Here is a 23,734-nt window from a genome sequence, read left to right as displayed (position 1 = left end):
TCTAGGCCCTTCACCATCTTCGTCGCCCTCCTCTGGACAGTCTCCAACAGTTTAATGTCCTTTTTGTACTGTGGTGCCCACAACTGCACACAGTACTCGAGGTGAGGCTGCACCAGCACAGAGTAGAGTGGAACAATCACTTCCTTCAACCGACTAGCAATGCCGTGCTTGATGCACCCCAGGACACGGTTGGCCCTCCTGGCTGCCAGGGCACACTGCTGGCTCATATTCAACTTGCTGTCAACCACGAACCCCAAGATCCCTCTCTGGGGGGCTGCTCTCCAGCATCTCATCTCCCAGTCTGTACATATAGCCAGGGTTGCCCAGTCCCAGGTGCAGGACCCGGCACTTGCTTTTGTTAAACTTCATGTGGTTGGTGATCGCCCAGTTCTCCAGCCTGTCCAGATCTCTCTGCAAGGCCTTTCCACCCTCATCCGAGTCCACAACTCCTCCAAGTTTGATGTTGTCAGCAAATTTGCTCAAAACACCTTCTAGTCCTACATCCAAATCATTTATAAAAACATTGAAGAGGACTGGCCTTAAAATGGAGATTTGAGGGACCCCACTAGTGACCATACTCCAGCCTGGTGTGGCCCCATTTACCACAACCCTCTGAGCCAGCCAATTGCTCACCCATCGCATGACGTTTTTGTTTAGTTGCATGCTGGACATTTTGTCCAGTAGGATTCTATGGGAAACCATGTCAAAAGTTTTGCTGAAGCCCAAAAAGATCACATCAGCTGTTTCAGATTCTTCAGTTTTGTACAATTCTGGCTTTATAATTTTTTGGCTGCTTTGGGGAAATCAAGGCTTAAGCAGAGTTTGCTCACTGTCAAGAGCTGCTCTATTGTTGCTACTTTAAGTGGAACTTGACTTTTATTTCTTTCAGAAGCACTTCTCTTCCTTGGCTGTGAGAGTTATAAGTCCTTTTTGTGGTACAGGTTCACAACCTCTTCTTGAGCTGCTATGATCAGCAAAGAACAGCTGATGCAAATAAATACCCTTCCTTCAGAGCTCTAGGTAAACTCAGTGGAAATCAATCACTTCCTTTCCTTTTGTTGGTGCTTAAGCAACTTGATTCTGTGAGGTCACAAAGATTATAATAGAGCTTATTTAGACGTCTAGAAGGATGATTTATTGTACCATGCCAAATATGTTTATGCCACAGAGTGTTTTTCCAATCTTTTTTAAAAGAGATTGAAGCAGTATCTAGAAAAGCTGACACTCTTGCATTTTTTCCAGTCCCACATATATCTTCAAATATCCCATGTACTATTTGGAAAATTGTTGGAAGCAGATGTAAATATACTAGCTTTGAGAAATTCTGGTTTGCAGCTTTCAGGTTGTCAGTGGGTGTATGATCTTTTCCCCGTCTCTATTTGGTTTCTTTCCTGGGCAGCCTGTTAGTTGCCATGTCAGGCTCTAGAGGGCAAGAAAAGGTTTGCACTGGTCTGGCTGGTTGCTTACCTTTCCTCAGGATGCAGCCCAGATGCCTTCTGTCTGTATGTGACAGGTTTCCTCTTCACAGCGAAGTCCAGTCTGACACCTCTCTTTTGGTCTCTGGTAGGAAGAGCTGGCTGCTGTCACTGCAGATAAGACGGCTGAGTGATCCTGCTCTGTTCATCTTTCCACCACAGAGAAAATTCCAGCTGGGGCTTTTAGCTTTACTTTTTTAATGTGTGGCCTCTTTCGAACGAACAATGAAATCCATTTACAGCCCACTTAACAAACAGTGATATTTGCATTTGGATATCAAAGCAAGCTGTTTGCTGCAGTTCAAAGACAGCTTTGTAAACATTAAATCTGATAGGTAAGGAAAATGACAGGAAACTGATGTGATTGCGTGATTTCTGTCCCCTGCTTCCTTCAAGTGTTTTCCGTACGTGTGGTTTCAGGGAAATAATTAAAACTGAAGGATTGTCTTTCCTAGGTTAGCTCTGACTTTATCCTTTGTCAACAACAGATTTCCTGGGTGGGATATAACTGTTAGATTTGTATGCCTATAGAGTGTTTAATATAATAGTGCAATAGTCACCAGGGTCTTCTCTTGCAGCCAGTGAAGAGAGAGAAATTCCTGGAGATGATTTTGCTGGCCAAAGGCAGGTATTGATTAGTCACCTGCTAATTGGAAAGTGAGTCTGAGATGACTTGTGCCACTACAGACAAGTCCCTGAGCTGCTTTGTGGTGCTTTTTCCCATAGCAAGAAGGGGTAGCAGCTCTTCTGTGGGCTGCTAAGGACCTGAGAAATGTCATTTAAATAGAGTACATGAGATAAGTGAAGGAAGCAGAAAGCAGGCTTGAGATACATGGGCCCTACAGAGAGAAGCACAGAACACCATCTCAGAGATGGACGGTATGATGATTCTTGCTTGTTTTAGTGATTTTAGGAAAAAGAAACACAAAAACAGTGTTTGGGTTATTAAAAGAAAAGGCTTTTGAAACCATATTTTTGTTTAAGGAAAAACTGTAAGGGGTTGATGGCGATGAGAATCATCTCTAGCAGGTAGACTCTGTAGTGCCTTAAAAACAGCTGTAGACTCATGCCCTTGCCCCAGATTTCTGCTAATTTGCTAATTCAAGCAGTTCAAGCTTGTCAGGGGAGAACAGGACATTTTTATGTACACTATATATGGACACATGCATGTACACTGCATATTTAGTCTGAGGGCATGACGTGTGTGAAGGGACAGATAAGCATTGTTTGTGACAAGGGGTAAGGAGACATTTCAGTGTTGGGAGCTGCCCAGCTGAGCTGTGGATGCTGACCTTGGTTTAGCCAGTCCAACTGTATCAAATGCTTCCAAAGAAAGGTGAGGCAGGAAAATGAAACTGGTTAGAAAAGCAGTACAAGAAGGGCTTAATGTTTTTTTGCAGGTATCCTCCTCAAACCTCGCTTCATCCCAGAAGAAAACCATTGGCTGGGAGCTTCCAGTTAATATGACTTGTTCTGAAGTGCTTCATTTAAAGACCCAAGGCAAAGCCCAGCTTTCAGGGATAGGCCATTCCCTAGGATAGGCCATTCTGAAGAGCTACTTGAGAAAAGGAAGGGTTTCTGGTAAGGAAGCTGCTTTGCAGAACACTTCAGAACAGTCATTTGCAAGAAAATCTTCAGAGTTGTGACACACTGGGCTGTTAAAAAATCCATACTTCCACAGAACAGATGGATTGAAAGCAGAGGCACAGAAGAGGTCAGCAAGCTCCTTCTGCAAATATCTCCCATGATGATCCAAAGTTAGATGTTAAACTTAACAAATAGAGCAGCAAATGATAAAAAAATGTCTTTTAGGGTTCAGTAGATGGAGGCCCCATTTTGCCATGAAAACCAGCAGCAACATTTTCCCTCAGCTTTTTAAAAATAAGACCATGTAGTACATAAAGTACCTCCTGAATTAATAGCTGGTTTTTGGTTACTGACACTACTGTTATCACAATAATCCTTTCAACTCTCCTTTATGTTTTCTGTTTTTTACAGATAGAGGGCTGCCCTTGAATGGGGTTGGATTTCGAGATTAGAGATATGCAGATGACTGCAGATACAGTTTGACAGCCTTTTCAGATGCTCATTGTGTCAAGAGCCCTGTTTGGTGGGTGGGATTCAACTCTCAGGAACATGAAAAAAGATTTATTACTGAGGCTGCTGGGTAGGGTTTTAGCTCTGATACTCTGCCAGATCATGGCCTGGCTGAAACACAGATGGAGGTAGATGAATGTAGATAGTGGTCTTCATTTGGGGCATCCCTAATCTTGACTTGGAAGAAATCTTCAAGGAAGTTGACTATGTTGCTTATTCAGCAAGCAAATAATTTTTTCTTGTGTTCCAGAGGACTGAGAAGCCTCCTTTACAGCATCTTTAAGAGAGCACAGACCTTGTTACTACAGCTGTTGTGTAAGGAACTTCAGCTTGCATTGCAACCTATTCCGATGCAGTCTAGGAAAAATATTTAGTTTTTTTTTTTGTGTGTGTGTGTTTTTAATGACTGATTTCAAGAACTTCAGAAGGCAAAATTTGTTTAAAAAAACCGAATTCTATAAATTGACCAAAGGGAAAACAAAACAAAACAACAAACAAACAAACAAAAAACTGTGCTAAAATTTAAGCTTTTCTGCCAAATCTTTGAAATCCTTTAAGTAATAAGCATATATTTTACAGGAAGTCCAATAGTGTAGGCAATTTCAGTTCAGTTTAACTGGAAGTAGTAGAATGCAGATTCATTAAAATTTTAATTGGGTAAATTCTAGTTAAGTTATATCTGCTTTTTATTATTATGAGAAAAAGTTCTAATGGTAAGGTAAGCCTTTAAAAGATGCTGAGTAAATATGTGATTATTTTGGATTCAGAAAGATTTAAGCTATAAAAAATTGAAGGAACTAAACACTTTTGTATATTTTTATTGAGTTCATATTAGTAGAAAAAAAAACATCAGATGTATTCCCTTTTGTCTTGGTCATACTCAGAAATGGCTCAGAAAATCTAATGCAGAGGAAAAGATTGGATCCTAAATTACTGAAGGATTTACAGTTGACAGCTACAGGATGAAAATGCTCTCCTTGGCTTTAGCATTTGCAAAGATGGGTGAGGAAAACTCAGAATGACTCAGAGTCTGCCATATGTGGGCTGCCTGCTTTAAGAAACCGTCATTTTATTGGCATTGTTATGTATATTTCATCAGTGCTAATAGCAAAATGGACATGATTTGGAACCACTTAGTTCTGTTGCACATTATTAAGTGAGACAGACACCAAATACCTTTTTATTCTTCCTTATCTTTGCTGAGCAGAGCCATTTTTGAGTGTATTTGATTGTACAAGCCACAATCCTTCAGTCATACTATCTTTAGATTGAAAACTGTTTGTTAGTAATACCTAAATTGAGTGGTATTTTGAGATGCACAAAGGCATTTAATTACAGCTAATACACTATTACTGATTATTCACAAGGTTCTTGATCCAAGCATAGGGAACATTAGGATAAGAGACGGTAAAATAAAAGCCATTTTGACGAGTGCTAAAGTCAAAGGCAAAGCAGTATCATTTAGCCTTCTCAGCTCTGACTCACATTCAAGTTTTCATGGCCTACCTCACGCAGTCCTAGTGTACGTTCTCCTTCAAGTGTCCTTTGTTTTAGCAGAGACTTGTGGAAGACCTCAGTTTGAGAGGCTGAGACTCTCTGGAGTCAAACATTCATACTGCACAAAGTAAGCTTGACCCTAATAATGGTTTTCATTGCTTATGTGAGTCTGGGTTGATCATGCTCGTTCTGTAAGCTAGACAAGCATCATAGTGACTCTTGAGCCTGGGACTCCTTCAAGTAAGTAAGCATGTTAGGCCAAGGTGTGGGCTTGCAATTCCTATGGTTGCAAGCAAATTGTCTTAAGTATTATTGGTTATAATTATTATAATTGTAAACAGTAATAAGGTTGTTAATATGACAGTACCTCTGTAAACAGACAGTGGTTGCATGTATGCTGCTGTCTTCTCTGACTTTGAACTTGTGCAGAGAAGAGAGCACCGGGAGGGTTTCATTGTGCTGAATTTATGTTTTCTGCTCAAGCTGCAAGTGCACACTATATACTCTGTCTCTCCTTGAAGCATGTATTTGTATATTCACATTTGGGGGGATTTCAGCCTTCAAACAAGCTGAATGTAGAAAACGTAGATTGGAGCCAGGCACTATGTGGGTGAGAAGTGAGTAAGGGCTTCCCACACATCTCTGCAAATACCCCTTGGCTCCAGCACTGTCAGTCCCTGTTTCCACTACGAGCTCCTTCTCAGCTGCACTAATACACCACAGCTGCAGTGTAGGCACGCAGGCAGTGTGCTGCAGTGTAATGCAAATGGAAGTCATTGCCTTCATTTTTAAGCTGCTTTGGTAAATGTTTTAATTTCTTTTTCTGCTTAGACAGGCATCGGATCCTACAGTAGGAGCAGGACATGGAGTAGATCTCTGAACCATGTGTAAATGGTTTTGAGAATATATTGAAACATTTTTCCAATTGTTCTGCTGAGGTGGTTTCTCCTTTTTTCTAATCATCGCCCTCTTCAAGTCTAAAAACTGAAAATACATTCAGTATTGAAAGAACTATGAAGGATGGATGTGGAAAGGACATTTCCTCATAAGGATTCATCTCTGCATCGTGTTTATGAGCATGACCTGCTAGTACACTTGGGCTGCAGCCATATCTCCACACATCTCACTAAGCAGCACAGCTGCTGACTGCCTCAAGCACTGACATTTACTGAGTGTGTGTCATCCAGCTATTGTTTCACATCCCTCCAGACAGTCTTGATCATCAGCTAATTAAAGTGTATGCCCTCTTCTGTGAAGCTTCTGTTTTGTGAGCACAGCCTCCCTCCATTGGTGACATGTTTATTACGCTTCTGAATTTCACTTTGCAGCATGACTGTGACTTTGTTTCTCTCCAAGTAAACTGAGCAGCAGAGCCATGGAAAGCCGCTCCGTAGCAAGGCTGGCTCATCTCGTGATGCGCACCTTGGCACTATAGGGCCCACTTGAAGTCAGACAGCCCACAGTTTTACTCTTGGACCAGGTTTGCAATCTGCCTTGGGAAGTAATCAACCTGTTCCTCTGCTTCCCTCTTCCAGCACAAGTAACCTCTGTGAATCTTTGGATTTGCTTGTCAGGGCACACGTGTTGCTAAGAAATGTAATGCAAAATCTCAGAAATGCTTCCTTTGGAGCATAGAAAAATAGAGAAATATGGCAATACAGCTGTGTTGACAGAACAGCCTCCTGAAGACAGTTTAGCAAAGGCCCAGCCAGCCAATTTCTTATTAGCTTTAGTTCTGCTAGCACTTTGTCTCTGGCAAGGAAAAGTATAATCACTTGTAATCCAAGAAAGCAGCTACAGTAGGCAGCGTGCTTAACACTTCTGATGCTTACTGCATTTGAAAGAATATAAAATGTTCCTAGACTAGAAATGTGGTGGTGTGATAATTTGCTGATGAGTACAAATAAAATACGTAGTTAGTAGAATGAATCTGTGAGAGATGGTGGGAGAGAGAAGGAAAAGATGAGTGAAGAGAGGAAGATCCCTTTGCTGTCAAATTCACTGGAAGACTCAGAGAAACAGAGCCACACAAAATAATATCAAAATTTCCATTTGCAAATGCCTGTTTTGAGAGTCTTACCCACAGCTGTGAAATCTCACAATGTAAGAGTGAGAGGTGAGGTGGGCACAGCCCAGGCCAAGGAGAAATGGCTCAGGAGCAGTCTAAGCAAGAGTGTGAAGAGAAGGAGGGCAGGTGCAGGAGGCAGGATTGTTCTGGCAGATGAACATTAGGAGCTGGTATTATAACCCAAGGGCTCATCAGTGCTTTCAAATGAATGTGGCCAGGTTCTCCCATGCTGTTTTAGTAGTTTGAGTGTATTGCAAGGTGAGTGTAAGGTGTTACCTGGTAACATCTTATGTTTTGAGTAGGAAAAAAAAAAATATGAGAAATGAGCATGAGCTAGAGTTCACTGCAATCTATAGAGAAGATTTTTTATTTTTAGAACCAGTGAATGCATTACACATCATCCAGCACAGAGGCTCTGAAACAACTAGCCAGAATGACCAACGGGAGAATGAACTTGGAGGCTACAGGAACAGGTACCTCTAGCAGAGGAAGGACATCAAGTACTGGTTCTTTCCATGAGACAGCCTCTTTTCCGCAGAAATACTGGTGTTATTGATGATGGACAACGTCTTTTCTGGGCTCACAGGAACATTGCTGAGATCAATGACTGATAAAGCAGGAGCTGCTGTGTGGCTCGTGACAGGTTTACTGAGTCCAACCAACCAGAGTCATGACAGAACATGGACAGTGATGTTTGGTACTTTATTCAAATATGGTGTTAAGAATTGAATCTGTATTTATTTCAAGTTAGAGCTGTTGACCATTTTGGCTGGTGAGCTACTGCTCTCATTGACAGAGCCTTCTAAACATTGCCCGTGAATAAAACTTAGTGTTGAGAAGTTAATTTTAAATTAAGGAGAATATATTACTAAAGCACACTAAAATATAGGAGAGAACAACACTTCAGGGACAACAACAGAAAGAAAGCCCACCATTGCTATTGCATCCCCATGCAGCTGATTCCATATAGCTCAGAGAAACCTCCCACCAATAATTTGATGCCTTTTAATGGGGACAAAGAAAAACTGCTCTAGGATTTCTTTAAGAAATTTGCATTTGGGGTGAAGCCAAGACAACCTGTTCTGCAGTGCTGCATACCCAAATCCAGGCAGAGCTTGTGTGAACAGTTACACCAAGGGCTGTTACACCAGAGTTTGTGTGAACAGTTACACCATGGACCATAGGGCTGAAGCTGCCTTGGACACATTTTTTCCAAAACTTTCAACAATGCCCTACTTATTCACTCACCGGTGTTTTGATGTTAACAATAGGGTTGAACTGAGACAGTTCTTTTGGAAACACAGCCCTGTGAAAACGGGTCACTGCAGAACTGTTCCTAACAGCGACCCTGGAAGTGGCACCTACTGGCTCTCACCATCTCTTTTCTACTAACTCCTTCCTCTAACCAGGGGTTTTCTGCCCACTGTTCTTCTTGAATCCCAAAGGAAAATGATGCGAAACTATTGGTGACGGTTTAGTGTGGAAGAAGTATTTTGAAGAAGTCTGACACCATGGCGGAGCAGCCAGTTGTTCTCATGCACAATCTTTTTCCTATTGAGCAACATTTTATGTTAAAGGCAGGATTTGTTTGTTTGTTTACAGTAAATACCTGTCACATAGCAACAGAAACATTACTAAATAATGGTAAGCTCCCAGGTCTAGAAGCTTGTAATGAACAAAACCCACGCATTCCTGATAAAAAATAATAATAAATAATGTCACCTTTTCTTTTTACATTAAAAATGTCTGTACATGACTGCACAATATACCAAAGTACAGTTTTATCTTCTAGGCTCAGGGTGGCATCTCTGGGTTAGATCTTCAACTAAATAAGATAGAGGCATGTAGTCTTGATCCTGCGTATTTCCCACTGCATAAAATTCATTTTTCCAAAGTTGTGAAGTCTACAGCCTTTCCTACTATTTATATGCAAAAGTGGAAGCAGCTCACAAGGAACATAGCAACATTTTCATGCAGGAAGCAGCTTTGGGACTGAGATTTTTGCAAACAGATGTGCATATGGTGATATTCTAAAATTTTGAAACTTCTTGCCTCAGCTGGAAGAGAACAGAAACGAACAGAAAAATAAAGATGGAAAACATGAGTAGGAGTCTGTCTTCCTAACATAGCTAGAAAAGTTTCTTAGATGGCGTATTTTTCAGGGTGGCACTTAGTGATCTATCACAGACTGACTGTCTCTTGACCAACCTTTCTCCTTGGTAAGAATGCCCAAAGTTTGCTCAGGTGAGGGCAACGCTGACAGCTTGCTGGGGTTGGGGGGGTCACATCCAAACTGTGGGCCTCTCCATAGCAGATGGTGGCATCTGCCCTCCAGAAAATGGGGCCTTCTGTTGCTGTGAAATGTCTCTGTAGGTCCCACTGCAGCTTGTCAGGCACTATGTACACCCTGTGAATCTCCCACAAGGGAACTTCACCAGGAAATACAGTAAAAGCATTTACAAAGAAAGCTCTGCAGGGCAGGGTTAATCAGCATCTCCTGCTGACCTTTCACCAGTAATGATAATCGAAAGGCAAATACTTCCTCCTGTTTGGGTGAAGAGAATGCAGCACTGTTTTCTATCCAGACAGCATCCAGTCACAGGCAGGCAGATAAAGCAAGCGTCTCACATAACGTTGGGGCTTCAGGCCAGAGCTCTTTCAGATCTTGCTGTCACAGGACAGAGATGTGGCTCATGGAGACCACAGCTGGAAAGGAGTACCAGGAGTCCCTGTACCAGGTGGTTGGTATCAGTGGTGTTTGTTCACACTGACAGAAATGTGCTCTCACCTGGAGTAAGGCTCTGCCGCAGTCACATAGTCTCACCAGCCTTGTGGATGCAGAGATCCCTTCTGTTCATGTGCCTTCCCTTGTCCACATGGATCTACGTGCTTGTGGCTGGGCGTTCGTACAAAGGCAGTGCAGGAGGCACGGTGACAATGCAGATGAATGGGGTTTCATAAAGTCCTGCTGTCTAGGAATCCTTTGGGTACCCTAAAAGGAATCTGTTCCTCCAGCTGGGCCATTCCTCTTCTAGGTCTGTGACTAGAAACAGGACTCTTGGGATTCTGGGTCATAGTGGATGGGAAGCTTCTCCTGCTCCTGATGATGTCCGTTACGTAAAACAGTGTACCTGGGAATGGAAAAATATAAAGATTTCTCAGTGCTAGTTAGAAGGACAGGCTTAAGTAAAATGAGTTCTTGAAAACTCAGAATCATGTCTTACAACATCTTCCAAATATCCAGATACCACATTAAGCAAATGTGAAGTCCTACATCGCTCCACAACAGGAAAATAAAATCTTCATGATTCAGTCAAGAACCTCTTGGTTTTCATGTCTCTAAGTTGTAGCTGGTGATGGGAAGAAACCAGACCAAAGAACTAAGAAAAAAAAAAAGGTCAAGCACTCCACATTATATAGATATTCAAAAATCAATACTATTATATCAATTTACTTGACATTATTAAACTGCATGCATCTCTATTGAGTATACTTGGGAGTTAGACTCCTAAAGTAAGGTGCTTAAAATGCTGCTGAGATGCCTGAAGTAAATGGTCTGGATATCCTACAAGTGATATATCTGCTCATTCCAGTAGACAGCCATGGACTCAAAATGAAAGTCAGGATATAAAATCCACTGCCTCTCTAAATTTGTACTGGTGAATGTTCCCAGGTGAATTTGCCCTCTAACGTTTTCAACACTGTCAGGTTTGGCTGACTTAATACAGGTCACTGTATATGCAGATATATCCAATGAAACATCTTCCCATAGTACTTCATCACTTTAAATAATGATCCTAAAGCTTTCCACAAATGTGCTGGTTCTCCCAACAAGGTACAGACTCAATGTAAGAAACAGGAAAAGACACTTTGCATCTAACACTGAACAGATACTCTGATCGTGAAGCATACAAGTCTTAACAGAATTTTGTTCCATCTACCAAGTCAGACATGGCACATTGGGTGAGACAGGCCAACAGACCTTGAGGCTGGCAAAATCCCTGCTGCAAGCGGAGGTGACACAGAGGCTGAGAGCCAGGAGACTCCTCGCTCTGTGAACAGGGCAGACATGTTTCAGCGCAACTCACGGCTTGCTCAGAAGCACGACAGACAGGCACTGAAAGCTGACTTCATACAGGATATCCAAAGAGCCAAACCTTTCTTCTTCTGCAGGAGTCAGAAAACAGTTGTGCAAGGTCAGCAATTTAGCAGGTGGTGCCGTTTTTTACAAAAACGCATTAAGCTAAAGAGAAGTCATTAGGGTGTCCCAGGGTCTCTCGTGGCACAGTTTGCCTGAAGCCTCTGCAGTTAGATCAACACCTCCAGCTGTTTACCCTGTGGGGAAAGAGGATGGGTAGGAGAGGAGGAAAGAGCATTTGTACGCAGGGTGCGAAAGCTACGCCGCAGCTGTGATAGCCTTGCTCTGGTACTGCCACGATTCCCTGCCAAAATCTTACCAACATCTCTGGGAAACTGTAAAAGGAATCCTCTACTGATGGATTTGTATATGACCAGGTTAGTTTGCACATATGGTAATTTCTCCCTTCATCTAAAAGGTTAAAGCAACCTGCCACATGGCACGGGTTTAGTGTCAGATCCAGGACAGGTTTAGAGCAGCCCTGCTTTTTTTCACACCACTGTGTCTTAATTAATCCACTCTGAAAACACAGTCAATTTTTCAGGCATTGATATCAATGGAAAGCAAGTTTTGAGGAGAAAGAACACCGGCAGCTGAAACTCACTTCTGCCTGACCTACACAAGCACCCAGCGTGTGCCTCGGCTCTTGCCCAGCTGAGAGCCTCACACCACAGGATTTATCTCACTGGCCACAAGCAGATAACAACACAGCCCCTGCACGCGTGGGCCAAATGTTTCAAGAGAAATTTGTCAACTAGGTCTGAGTAAGAGCAAGGAATACATCTGAGGAAGCCATAATCTGTGAGCAGGAGAAAAAAAAATAAAAGGTTTAAATACATTAAATAAATTATCTGCAGTAAATTAGTTGCTCAGCCTCCTGCCTATAATGAGTTCCTTCACAGGATGTGTACATGCTGGTGCGTTCAGCTTCCAGGCTCAGGTACAAGCAGCATCCCACACTGTCTACTCCCTCTGCACCTACCTCCCCCCGGGGTGAGGCGCAATGTCACCGCTGTCACCTGCAGCTCCACTCAGACCCTAAACACCACCCAGCAGTGGAGACCAAGAATGAAAAGGTGTTACAGCCTGTAAAGGGGCCCTGCTGCAGGCTAGTCACACACTTACCAAGTGGTACTTTAATTGTGTTAATGACCAATTTGGAGAGAATTGCATTTGCATCTCCTGCTGTTTCTGACAGTCTAGTGGGCTCTTTAGCTAACTGGTTGGATTAGCTCGCAGCATAGCAGAGGGGAGCCATGTGGTTTTACTTTCTGTAGGCCTGTGACCAGAACAAGGAAGTGCTAGCGTTATTCTGGGAACCCAGTAAAAGCTGGGGAGAAAACACCAACGGGATGCAGCGGTGCTTTGTAACCTTCCCACTTGTGTTGCCTGCAGGTCTGTACCCTGCACCAACTTGTACCATTCAGCAGCACCCCAAGGTGTGTGTGCCACCCCTCTGTCAGAGCTCACAGCCTCATTCTGCCTGGGGTCAGTGCCTGAGGTTCTTTGGACTGTGGGGAATGGCCAGGAATGGGAAGGCATCTGCTCTCTGCCAGGAATGCCTCCTACCTACCCTTCATGCTTGCAGCATTGGTGTGAAGCTGCTTACACAGGTTACACGTGTCCATGGCTCCTCTGTGCCAGCAGAAGTGCCTGGGCAGCCCACGAGCAGTTCTGCAGCCCTTTGAGCCCCGGGGCATCTCTTTGTGAGCTGTGCCTGACCCCTGCATTTCACCATCGTTCTTGCTGTGAGCACCCAGCTCCATTCCTTCCTGGGCTCCCTGTGCCTGCGGCCTACAGGCCGTTCATCCTGCCGGGTGCTGCAAAGGGCATGGGGCCTGGACGAGTACCAGAACTGTGAGGGCTGGAGCACATCAGTAGATGCTGCTCGTTAATAACAAATAAACTGATAACGAGGGAGCAAAGGCAGCCCTTCCTAGCTGGAGCTCTCATTGATGGGCTAAAGGACTTGTGTGGCAGCATCTCCTGCACTTTCCAAAGCCTGTGAACAAATACCGGGCTTAGCTTTTTGCCTCTGTCCCTTTAACCTTGGCCAGGAGAAATAATTTTACCTAGCGAGCCATAATAACAGTGGAGAAAAAAAAACTGACAAAAATAAATGCCCACAACTGTCCAAGCATGGCAAAGCTCTCAGTTGGGCTGGAGGCAGATTAATGGAGGGAGCCGTCACAAACCTGCTCTAGGTGCACAGCTGTCTCTGCTCTCTGTTTAGCTGTCCTTTCCCAGTACATCTCTTTACATGATTAATTGCTTCCACTTTTGAGCTGGCAGAAGGTGGTTGCTGTTGTCCTGATGTTTACTGGGGACTCAGGTGAGGTTTTGCAGCAGGACCAGGGGTGGCAGCAGGTTCTAGGAGCTGGTGACTGCCTGCTCCCTGTGCCCTTTGCCCTGCAGGACAAAGAACATGTCCTCACCAGGCAGAGGGGACACAGGGAGGGGAACACTGGCACAGAAGCAGGCAGATGGGTTGTACTCCTAAACTGGTGTTGGCATTGCCGGGATAGCTCAGGACTCAGATGGGGACACAATGGCCATGAAGTATGGGGACGTTTAGGCACAAACTGTACCAAGAGCTGATAAGCACTGTATCTGCAGAATCTTTTCCCATTCTCCAAAATTTCACATCTTCAAATACTTTCCCTGTTTCTGATTTGAATCAAATCTACAACTTCTCGTAAAGTGAGGGCAAAAAAAGAAGAAAAAAAGAAGAAAAAAAAAAAAAAAAAGAAAGAAAGAAAGAAAGAAAGAAAGAAAGCAGACTCCATATCATATCCAAGGTCTTTCTCTGCCTTTTACCAGGGTGACTGATTTAACTAGTGTATTCCTGAAAATTCAGTATGAGGGAGCACCTATCTGCCTGTCTCTGTCTTTCATTTTTTCCTTTTGTAAGTTGTTGATTGCCAACACTCCAAATGAAACATTTTGAAATATTTTTTCCCCTGCATTTACAACTGGAAACTCCCTGAGGACTCCAGGAAACCTTTTGGTAACAGGATTTGGTTCCAGGAGCCCCATGGCAAAGGCTAAGAGAGTGGTGCTGTGCACAGGAGGCACCACGGCTGCGCCAGGTCCTCTGCTCTTGCACTGCCCTGGGTTCCCACCACTCCTGATGAGCAGCCCGAGATGTTGATTCCCACCAGGTGGCATCTCAGAAGAGGAGCTGCTTCTCTAACACCTACCCTGACAGCTCCCATGAAAATATGTTTACTGAACAAGCTAATATTTCATGTTAACTCTCAGTGAACACAAACAACTTTCCCACGGCCTTCCTATTCCTCCCAACTCCCAAAGGTTCTGCTCTGTGATAAACTGTGAAGACTGTCTTCCCTGGGCAGATATTTCCATTTTAAATAATGAAAGATGCCATCATTGAACCTTACATTCATGGGACTTAACATTCACCTAGGACCATAGAGAGTCTGGGCATAGGTGGAAGCTGCCTGTAGCCAAATTTTAGTGGAATTGAGCTTCCAAACTGAATAAAAAATTGAAACTTTTCTTAGATACAAAATCCATGTTGGTCTATGGTTTCTCCTTCCCTCCCCTTTTCTTTCTGTCACAGCTGCAAAACTCTTCAATGCTTCCCCATCTGGAATATCTGCAGCACCATTGTTGTAGCTTCACACTCAATATAGTGCTCATATCTCAAAGCTCCGTTTCTTTCAGATGGACTTATAGAGAAAGAATAAATAATTCTCTTCAATATCAAATGGGGATTACAGTTAACCATCACTTGGCAGACCAGAGCAGGTTATTTTAATGAACACATCATTCTGAAATAAGCCTTCCACCATCTGTTTGGCCCCATAATTATAAATGCAAACAACATAATTCATAAATGCTCTATAAAAGAAAGGGAAAGAGAGAACAGCTTAAGATGACTGTTAGTTTTTCCAGACAGTGATGCATCTGCCTACTTTATTCTCATTTCAGGAACAGGTAGAAAACAGTCTTTTAATTCTGTATTTTATGGCAGTCACCAACCAAAGTAAATGACTGCCTGTAGAGGACAGAAATGTGGGTAAAGGCGGTGCAGTGTCTGTTTGCCTCTGACAGAAGGACCCAGGAAAGGTGGTATGGACCATCCTGGATCTCAGTGGGTGAGGAACAAACACAGAGCGTGTGTTTTAGTACAGCAGCACTGAATAAGCCTGTGGCACTGGAGATCCCCTCCAGGCATACAGGAACTGAGGGTACTGATGATAGTGGTATTTGCTCCCTGAGAAGATGCTTTTGACATTCTTGAAAACTGGGCAATCTTGAGAAACATTCAGAAAGTTGAGAAAAATGAACATAAAATCCATGAATCTCTGGAATTTTCTATTTTAAACTGTGAAGACTTTCATTTTAAAAGAGGCAAAAGCATATTTTTTAAACCCTTAATACACAAAATATGTCAAAATGAAATGTGAACAAAACATATTGTTTCACTTCCATTTTCTGTTGAAAAAAAATCCATGTGATCCAAATAAAATGTATTTTTGTTAAACATTTCATTTTAATACAGCTGCATATTTATTTTTTTAAAGGTCAGTGGAGAATTGTACCTTTCTCACAATTACCAGCTTCGTAGAGGCCATGAAATGAAAAGCTTGCCAGTACTCTGTAATCTCGGGGCTGAGTGACTCACGGTTCCAGCCACCAAATTGGACTTCCACAGTCAGCCATCAGTAGAAAACCATCACAGCTGGATAAGAGCAACTCCCCCACACCCACTCACCACATTTCCTGCGGTGAACGGGAGCAAAAACTGACAAGCTCATCCTGTCTTTTTGTTGACATGTATCAATATTGCTGAACAACTTAAACTGATTTCATATTCAGTGCTGTAAAACTAGCAATACCACTAACGCTTCCAGGGTGAATAACTCTGTTGTTTCTCTGTGAGCTCTTCATTTCTTCCTGTTTCTAAGACAAGCAAAGTAAGATTTCCCAACAGTTTTTTTTCCCAACAGTTTTTTTTCCCAACAGTTTTCCCAACCAGCTTTAAGCTGGTTGTGTATCCTCCCTGTGGTGATGGCCTGCAGCCCGTTAGTGAAGGTGAGCTTGCTGAAGGTGAGTCGTGCCCCACGCCTGCCAGGGACATCCTGATGTCTGTCTGTCCCCCCAGGGATGAGTCAGAGAGAAATACAGAAAACACAAATGGGGAAAACAGAATGGGAGCTGCTCCAGGGGAACTGCCTCAACTCTCAGACAGGTCCTTTATCGCTGCAGAGCTGCATGTGGCGACCTTCTGGGCTCCCACCCAGGCTGCTGCAGGAAGCATTTCAGACCGGAGGATATCAGGGGAGGCTGAAGCTGTCCTTACGGCTGGCTTTGTGCTCTGTTTGGGAGCTGAGTTGGTCTCCATGGTAGACGAGCGTCTCCACCTCCTCCTTGGCTATTTCTCTTCATTGCCAGCAGACAGCCTGCAGAGCCTGTGAGAGCCTGAGAGCCTGAGGGTCCGTTGCCCAGGAGGGCAGCCAGGTAGACGCCCAGGAAGAGCGTGAAGTGCAGCAGCTGCAGCTCGCGCGTGTCTGCAAATGCCAGCAGGAGGAACTCGCTGACGGAGCTGCTGTTGACCATTTGCTGGTTTTGGTCATTTGGTCCTGTCCAAGGAAGAGAAAGCACTGCCAAGTTACAGTAGACTCATCTGAGAACTTAGCCCACCTTTCCATCTGAAAGCCCACCCAGTCAGGGGATTTCTCTCAAGCAAGCTCAGTCTATCCCCAAAGAGAACATATCCCTAAATTCTTAAAAAGTCCTACCCAAATCTACCCAAATTTGAAAGCAAAGTTGGTCTGTCCTAGTCTTCCTATTTAACTTTTTTTTTTTTTTTTTTTTTTAAATGAAGAGGGGCAGCTGCCAGGGGACCATTGTTCTTCACAGGTGATGCAATCCCTTGGCAAAACGCAGGTAAAATCCAGGCAGATATCACCAAAAGTTTGATTTTCTGAGTGCAGCTGACTGGTGAAAATCCAATCTCAGGAAAACGTTTGGATTGCTAAATTATTTAGATAGATCTGACAGCAATGTTGATTTTAAAGTCCTTGGTAGGCAAATGTAAATACAAATTTGTCTCTATCTTGACATGTGTTTATTTTTTTCCACTCATGAGTAGTTATACTGAATATCTTAGTTATCATTAAATCAAATAATGCTGTTTAGGCCTCGTGAGCTGGAATTAAGCACTCATCATTCTCTCCTAAATTTCAGTTAGAGGTTTTAAAAACAGCTGTCTCCAGCCCACATAATACAACCTCTAGTACATTTTGTAAGACTTCTGCATGCCTCCTCAGATTTAAAATTAGCAGTCAGTTCTCCAAGTAAGCAAAGCCTTTAAATGAGAGAAACATAGCCCTGGAAAAAATAATAACAATAATAATTAAAATTATTTCCTTTGCATCTGACAAGTCACGAAAAACAAAGAAAGCATCGATCAGTATGTTTGTTTCTCTCCTTTATTTTTCCTTTGTTCCATCATTCTTTATGAATGTTTTCCTTAGCTGAAGCTGCCTGTTCTCTTATTTTTAAGGAGCAGCCCTGGCTCCCACTTGCTCTCAGGACCTGCAGTCCAAGGGTGTGTTCCCAGAGCACCTCCATCCAACATGGGTCAGGGCATTCCCATACAGCTCTGGACAAGTTGCTGGAGCTGCACCAGGATGTCCTCATCTCCAGAAGTGGAGGTGTGCAAATAATGTGTATTATGCCCTGTGACCCTACTGACACACAGGCACTGCTGCTCTGGTTTGACGTACAACACAAATGCTTCAAAATATTTTCTGGCAAAACTAGACCAAAATATCCTCCAGTTCATTTACTTTTGTGTTTACAATAGAAGCATATCTTTTTTTTTTCTTTCTTTTTTTTTTTTTTTTTTTTTTAAGGAGGATGTTTAACTTCTTTTGAAAGTGTAGGCAAATAGTAAACTGAAATGTGATTTTGAAATAAAATGTCAAAACACTTCAGGATCTTGTTTCCTTTTCTTTATCTCCAGCTGAAAACATTCACTGAATTTGACCCAATCAGTTTGTTTCCCTGGAACAGCAACTGTTCATTACATCTTCCTTTTTTATTCCTTTTATTGCCTGGCTCTATTAATGAATTTGGTCTATAAAAAATTATAGGAACCCATTTAAGCTACTTCAGCTTCGATGGCTAATCCCAGCACACTGCTCTTTTGCTCAGAAGACTTTTTCCATGAATGGAGGAAAATCATTTTGGTCTCTCTGGTAGCTTACTAAACACAACCCTTCACTTGGCACAGGAAATATATTGGATAAAGATTGATTAAGGAAGATAGCTAATTAGGAGCCTGGCCTGAGTCAGCCAAGGCATTTCACACAAGTCAGCAAAGAAGCTGAAGAAGTAAAGAAGTCAAATTCAATAAAAAACAGGGCTGAAGGAACACGTTTTTATATGTCATTATCTCTGGTTACCAGCTGCAACCTTTTCCATGATATCATAAAATCTCATTTTCGTACAGAATAATAACCCCTCTGGATAATACTTATATTCTTGATAGACATCAAAAGTTAAAATCAGGAAGATGACTACAGGTATTTTAATGCTAAGCAAACAGACAAATACTAAGCACATGCTAATAACACGAAAGATCTCCTAAGTTCATCAGTGATCTATTTTAAGAGCTTGCTTACAGAAGATCGCCGGGGTCTCAGGACAGCTCCAGGCTGCAGAGGTAGCTTTCCAACAATTCCTGTTCATTTGTGGGCAGACCATGCAATTTCTCTGGGCCTTGTTCTACTGTGGGTGAAATAGAAGCAATAATACTTCCTTTGTATGCTTTGTCTTTAGATTTTCACCTCTTTGGAACAAACTTTGCATCATTTCAGATACGAATACTGTCTGATGCAACTAAATCATAGCTCAGTTCAGGGCTATGGTGCTACAGCAGCCACAATTAATCATTTACACAAAAAGAGTTTGTTTCAATTTAAAAGTGTCAGAAACACTTTCCAGACCAGAACAACCTACAGCTGTAGGAAAGGTGTTTTATTTACTGGAGAACTTCTTTCTTCCACTAAATCCTTCACAGCCTTGGAGGCTGGGAATATCCTGCCTCTGGCTCACTGACTGTTCTCAAGCTAGCGAAGCAGAAATGAAACAATGACTGAGTTTGGCTTGGCACCTCCAATTTCTCATTGCAGTAATTAGATTCTACCTTTCCGCTGTGCCTTTTAGCAACAGCCTCTTTCTTTTGGTGATGGCCGCGCTGCAGCCCCTCCTGTGTGCGGAGCAACCACCAGCAGCTGTCCTGTCTTCTGCTGGCCCTGAAGCAGTGCTCACCACTGATGGCCTCCTCGTCCCAGTTTTATGAGACATGGTTTCAGACAAGGGGAGCTGTCGAGGCTGGCCAGGCACTGTGTGCTGGCCCTGACCACCACTGAACAGGTTTATTCTCCATTGACTTCGGTGGAGATTGCTCTGAGCGTTCATCCAATGTTTGTCACTGTTTAACAGTTATTGATTGTAACATGGGTGTTGCCTGAGGTTTTAATAACTTTTCAAGTATGAAGAGCAAACAATGACTATGTGAAACCTAATGAAGAGAGAAATGCAGGATGTGATCCCTTGAGTGACTTTGTCTGCGTGGTGGTACATCAGTTGGTCCATGCATTTCCTAGTGCTTGTCTTACGCAACTAAACCTTTAGCGGAGCAAGCAGCTGACTGGGTTAAATCATTTGCCATAAAATGGGGTCACGTGGAGGAAGTTAACACTTTGGGAGAAGATCACCAGACCTCCTCCTTGAGCACCTGCTGATGGCTTGGTTGCCTTTTGGACATGAGCCAACAGGGCTCATCTAGACCTTCGATAAATCAAAAAACTGCATATCCAAACCATACTGTCACTGCTGTCAAAGTTGTTCTCTGCTGTAAATCTTACCCAAGAAACAGTGAAACCAAGAAAAAAAAGAAATTAGAAGCTGAGAATGAAGTTTCTGTTTCCCAGGGAGACGATAAACTTGTTGCTGTTACCTCTGTACTCCCATGGCCTCATTGCATTTTCTCTTTCATGCATCAGCAGGTGCTTGTGCCTTCCCGAGCTGTCAAATGTGGCAGCTTTCAAACCACAAAGCTCACTTTAAAAATAATCCATCTCATTATACCATTAGCAGTTTTGATCCCATTAGAACAATAGCTGCCCTGTTCCTCCAGCACATCCCGAATGCATCTCACGCTCCCCTCACTGGAAGGACAGGCAGTTCCTATCCCACCTCTTCCCGGGTGGGAAGGTGAGAACCGCAAGCTCCCCACATGGAAAACCACATGGTGGGGGATGTGTGGGGCAGCTGAGCCCCACTGCTCCCTGCTGCCCAGGCCTGGAGATCTGACAGGGTCCCCCCAGCTCTTCCCACACAGCTTCAGGTGCTGAGCATCACTGCAGTGCTGAAACAGGGAGATGATGCGAGGCCCTTCCTTGCCCCTCTCACCTTGGTAGCTGGGACTGACGATGGCAAAAATTCAGCTTATTGTGCAATAGTTTCAAAATAAAGCTGTTTTCCTTTTTGTTTAGAGCTGCTGGGACAAACTCTGGAGAAGCAGCTTTGGATCTCACATTAGAGAGAGCCAGGGGATGATGGAGGCATCGCCAGGAAGAACCCCAGGCATCTGGGCTGGAAGGGGCTTCTTCCTCACCCTAACAGGTCCAAATAAGAACCTAATGACAGGACAGAGATCATCGGCTACCTCAGACCACCCCTCTGCTGATACAGGACTGTACCACCAGTCATTAGTTTATTCAGACTAACTGTCCATCCAAAGGGTGTTTCAGCAGTGGTTCTCTGCAAAGACTACTCCATGTGCCAATAGACCTCATCATTGACTTTGCTGATAGTCACTTTAATTGTTTGTCCTCTCTGCCAGCTTAGAGCTTTCCCTTTTCTCAGCCTCTGTATGTTTCTGTCCTTCAGACACTTGACCTGAATGATGTTTATCTGCTTCCCTATTTTCCGTTGCAGGACATTCAGCTCAACCTTAACAAAGGGCCTTGGACTTTGGACATCATGGACAGAACTGTGTCAACAGCTGGTGATCAAAAGCATGGGATCCACAAAGCAACCAAGACGACCAAGTCAGTCCAGAGATTTTGACTTCTTTCATCACAGACTTGTAATTCCTTAATGTTATCATAGTTGATATGAGAAAGAGAAGGTCAACAAGAGAAACAGAAGGTTGGGCACTGAAAGACAGAAACTAAACTAACTTATAAATCGACAAAGGAGCTTTCCTGTCATCTAAGCCCATTTTCTACTTATAAACACCAGGGAAAACAAGTAAGCTGATGAGAGAGACCATTCAATGCCACTCTGCAGAAGGTGGGCACTTTCCCCCTTTTCTCACATTAAGTCTATATTACCATTTCTCTCTCATTAATGTTAACTTTGGCACTGCATTACATGTTCTAATTATCTGCAGATTTTGGCCTACAGTTCATTTTTGCACCCTAATTAATATGACATTCATAAGATGCCTAAATCTGATAATTAGGAGAGTACTTGGAAGTGCTCACTTATGTCAGAAATATACAGCATCACATTAGGAGCAATTTACAACTGCCTGAAGATGGGATAGCTCATAGATAGGCTTCTGCTTTTTAAGTAAGGTGTTTCAATTACTCAAGTACAAGCAGGATCAATTAAGAAAATTCAAGTGGATGATAATGAATGTGCTTTACTTTTTATATAAATGGAGATCTCACAACAAGCATAATTAGATTTTTTCATCAGCTGGAGAAAAACACAAGCCATTTGTCAAAGATGTGGAATGAGTGAGTGGCAAAAGTGGTTACAGTTATTTCCTTGTGCAGTGGGTAACTTGACAATTTTCAAGTGTACCACAGACCAGCAGTCATGAGACCCAGCACTAACTTAGGGTTGGATTTGTTCCCCCTGTGTTTAAGCACCTGAGGCCTTTTTTATGGCTGATGGAGAGAGACAACAAAAGAGTCAGTTGTTCATCAGGCTCTAACACATGCTACGGTGTTAGAATTGCAGCTATCTGGGAAATGGGTGGCTTTTCCACAGCGAAAGTGTCCAGTGACAAGTGACAATAGCAGTTTGCTGAAATCTTCTGACAAAAAATTCTTAATCATTTCACGTCTGTTTTCTGTGTGCAAAAGCACACTTTTTGGTGTCAAAACTTTTTTTGTGCCAAAACAAGAGTTTTTAGAAAGAATTGCATGTTTTATAACAAAAGTCTAGCATATGCACCTAGTTAATGTTAGTAGCGTAAGTTCCTTTCTGAACAGCAAACTGTCACAAACTCCCTCGTAGCATCTGGGGCTCATGCATGTTCCCTCCTCCTCCACTGCCTGCCAGTAAGCTTTCTGGGCACCGGGGGACATAGAATCTTTGTCTGTGTTCTGCAGAGCTGCTTCACACACGTTCCTGTGCAATGTCTGAGTTTCTGAGTTGTGTGTCCTGGTAATCTCTGGGTATCCTGAAAAACGTGTTAGGGAGCTGACCATATCTTAAGGCACCTGATGGAAAGATCTGAAATTCATATTTTCTGGTGATGGACAAATAACACAAAAATTAAATAACAAAACACAGCATTAAGATAATAATGATAAAGATCCTTACTGGTGTCCTTAACATCTCAACTATTATTTACATTATTTTATGTTAAGTTGTAGCAAGTCTCACTAGCTTAAGGTCAAGTTTCTTTGGCGAAAGTAGCTCCTGCCTTTTCTCTGCTGCCTATCCTATTGCTGGCGAAGGACACATCAATAGCAAGAGCTCTGATTGTCCTCCTTGGTCCCTTCAGTCTGAGTCATGTCCTTCCCTGTGGCCTGTCATTTTTTACCATGAACATTTTTTACCATGTTGTGTTGAATGGGAAATTGCCATTCTTCTTCTTCCTCCTTAAGATTTTGTTGTTGTTATTGTTGAATGGGAAGTTGCCACTTTTTTGTTTATTATTTCTATGATATGCATTAACTAGCACATTCCTGACTTTAGGCTGCTTCTCTTTCATAGCCTTCTGGACATGAATTCATAAAACTTCACACATCACATCACAAAAAAATATATATATATATATTAACATGGCAAAATTTTAAGCTGTGCTCAAAACTAGTTTATTTTCTAAGTATGTTATTAGGATTAAATGTCATACCACAGATGGTGACATTTGAGGTGGGTGCTTAATTTGAGTAAAATCTCCATATTCTCCTCCATACAGTCTTGGTTTGATAAATGAACACTGTTTTTCCTCAGTGCAGTTAGGGAAGCAGAGACCTGTGCTGCCCATCCCTACGCTCCCTCCTATACACGCCCTACTCCCAAGCATTAATTCACTGCATCACTTTCACATAAAGGTGCTCCTCATTTTTAGCTTGATTAAAACTGATCCCCCAACAAGCCAGTAAGTACATGTTGCTTGGTGGCTGTGTTCCCTTGTTGTTCTCCAGCAATATGACACGCTTGCTCATCCTC

General features: G+C 42.8%; 1 protein-coding gene and 1 long non-coding RNA gene across 7 annotated transcripts in view; both read right to left on the bottom strand.

Moving 5' to 3' along the window:
• Nucleotides 1–7,871: 7,871 nt before the first annotated feature.
• Nucleotides 7,872–9,598, bottom strand: LOC118173774. Its single transcript, XR_004754389.1, has 2 exons — nucleotides 8,310–9,598; nucleotides 7,872–8,276 (listed from the first exon to the last, which is right to left on the bottom strand). It is a non-coding gene; the product is annotated as an uncharacterized LOC118173774 (long non-coding RNA).
• Nucleotides 9,599–9,613: 15 nt separating this feature from the next.
• HTR4 (5-hydroxytryptamine receptor 4) overlaps nucleotides 9,614–23,734 on the bottom strand; it is a 125,612-nt gene continuing 111,491 nt past the window's right edge. For 3 of the 6 annotated variants that reach the window (XR_004754388.1, XR_004754385.1, XR_004754387.1), the window contains 2 exons: nucleotides 11,295–11,472; nucleotides 9,614–10,268 (listed from right to left, as the gene is read on the bottom strand). Coding sequence is in view for 1 of the 6 variants with exons in the window: in XM_035338627.1 (XP_035194518.1) it covers nucleotides 10,181–10,268 (88 nt within the window). In the remaining 5 variants the exon portion in view is untranslated. Of the gene's footprint in view, nucleotides 10,269–11,225; nucleotides 11,473–23,734 lie in introns of all 6 variants that reach the window. The other 3 variants (XM_035338628.1, XM_035338627.1, XR_004754386.1) reach the window with 2 other exon arrangements.

The sequence above is a fragment of the Oxyura jamaicensis genome, chromosome 13, assembly GCF_011077185.1.
Source record: "Oxyura jamaicensis isolate SHBP4307 breed ruddy duck chromosome 13, BPBGC_Ojam_1.0, whole genome shotgun sequence".
Classification (NCBI taxonomy): Eukaryota; Metazoa; Chordata; class Aves; order Anseriformes; family Anatidae; genus Oxyura; species Oxyura jamaicensis.
The sequence above is the reverse complement of the archived record's forward strand: the minus strand, read 5'-3'. Positions and strand labels throughout refer to the sequence as shown.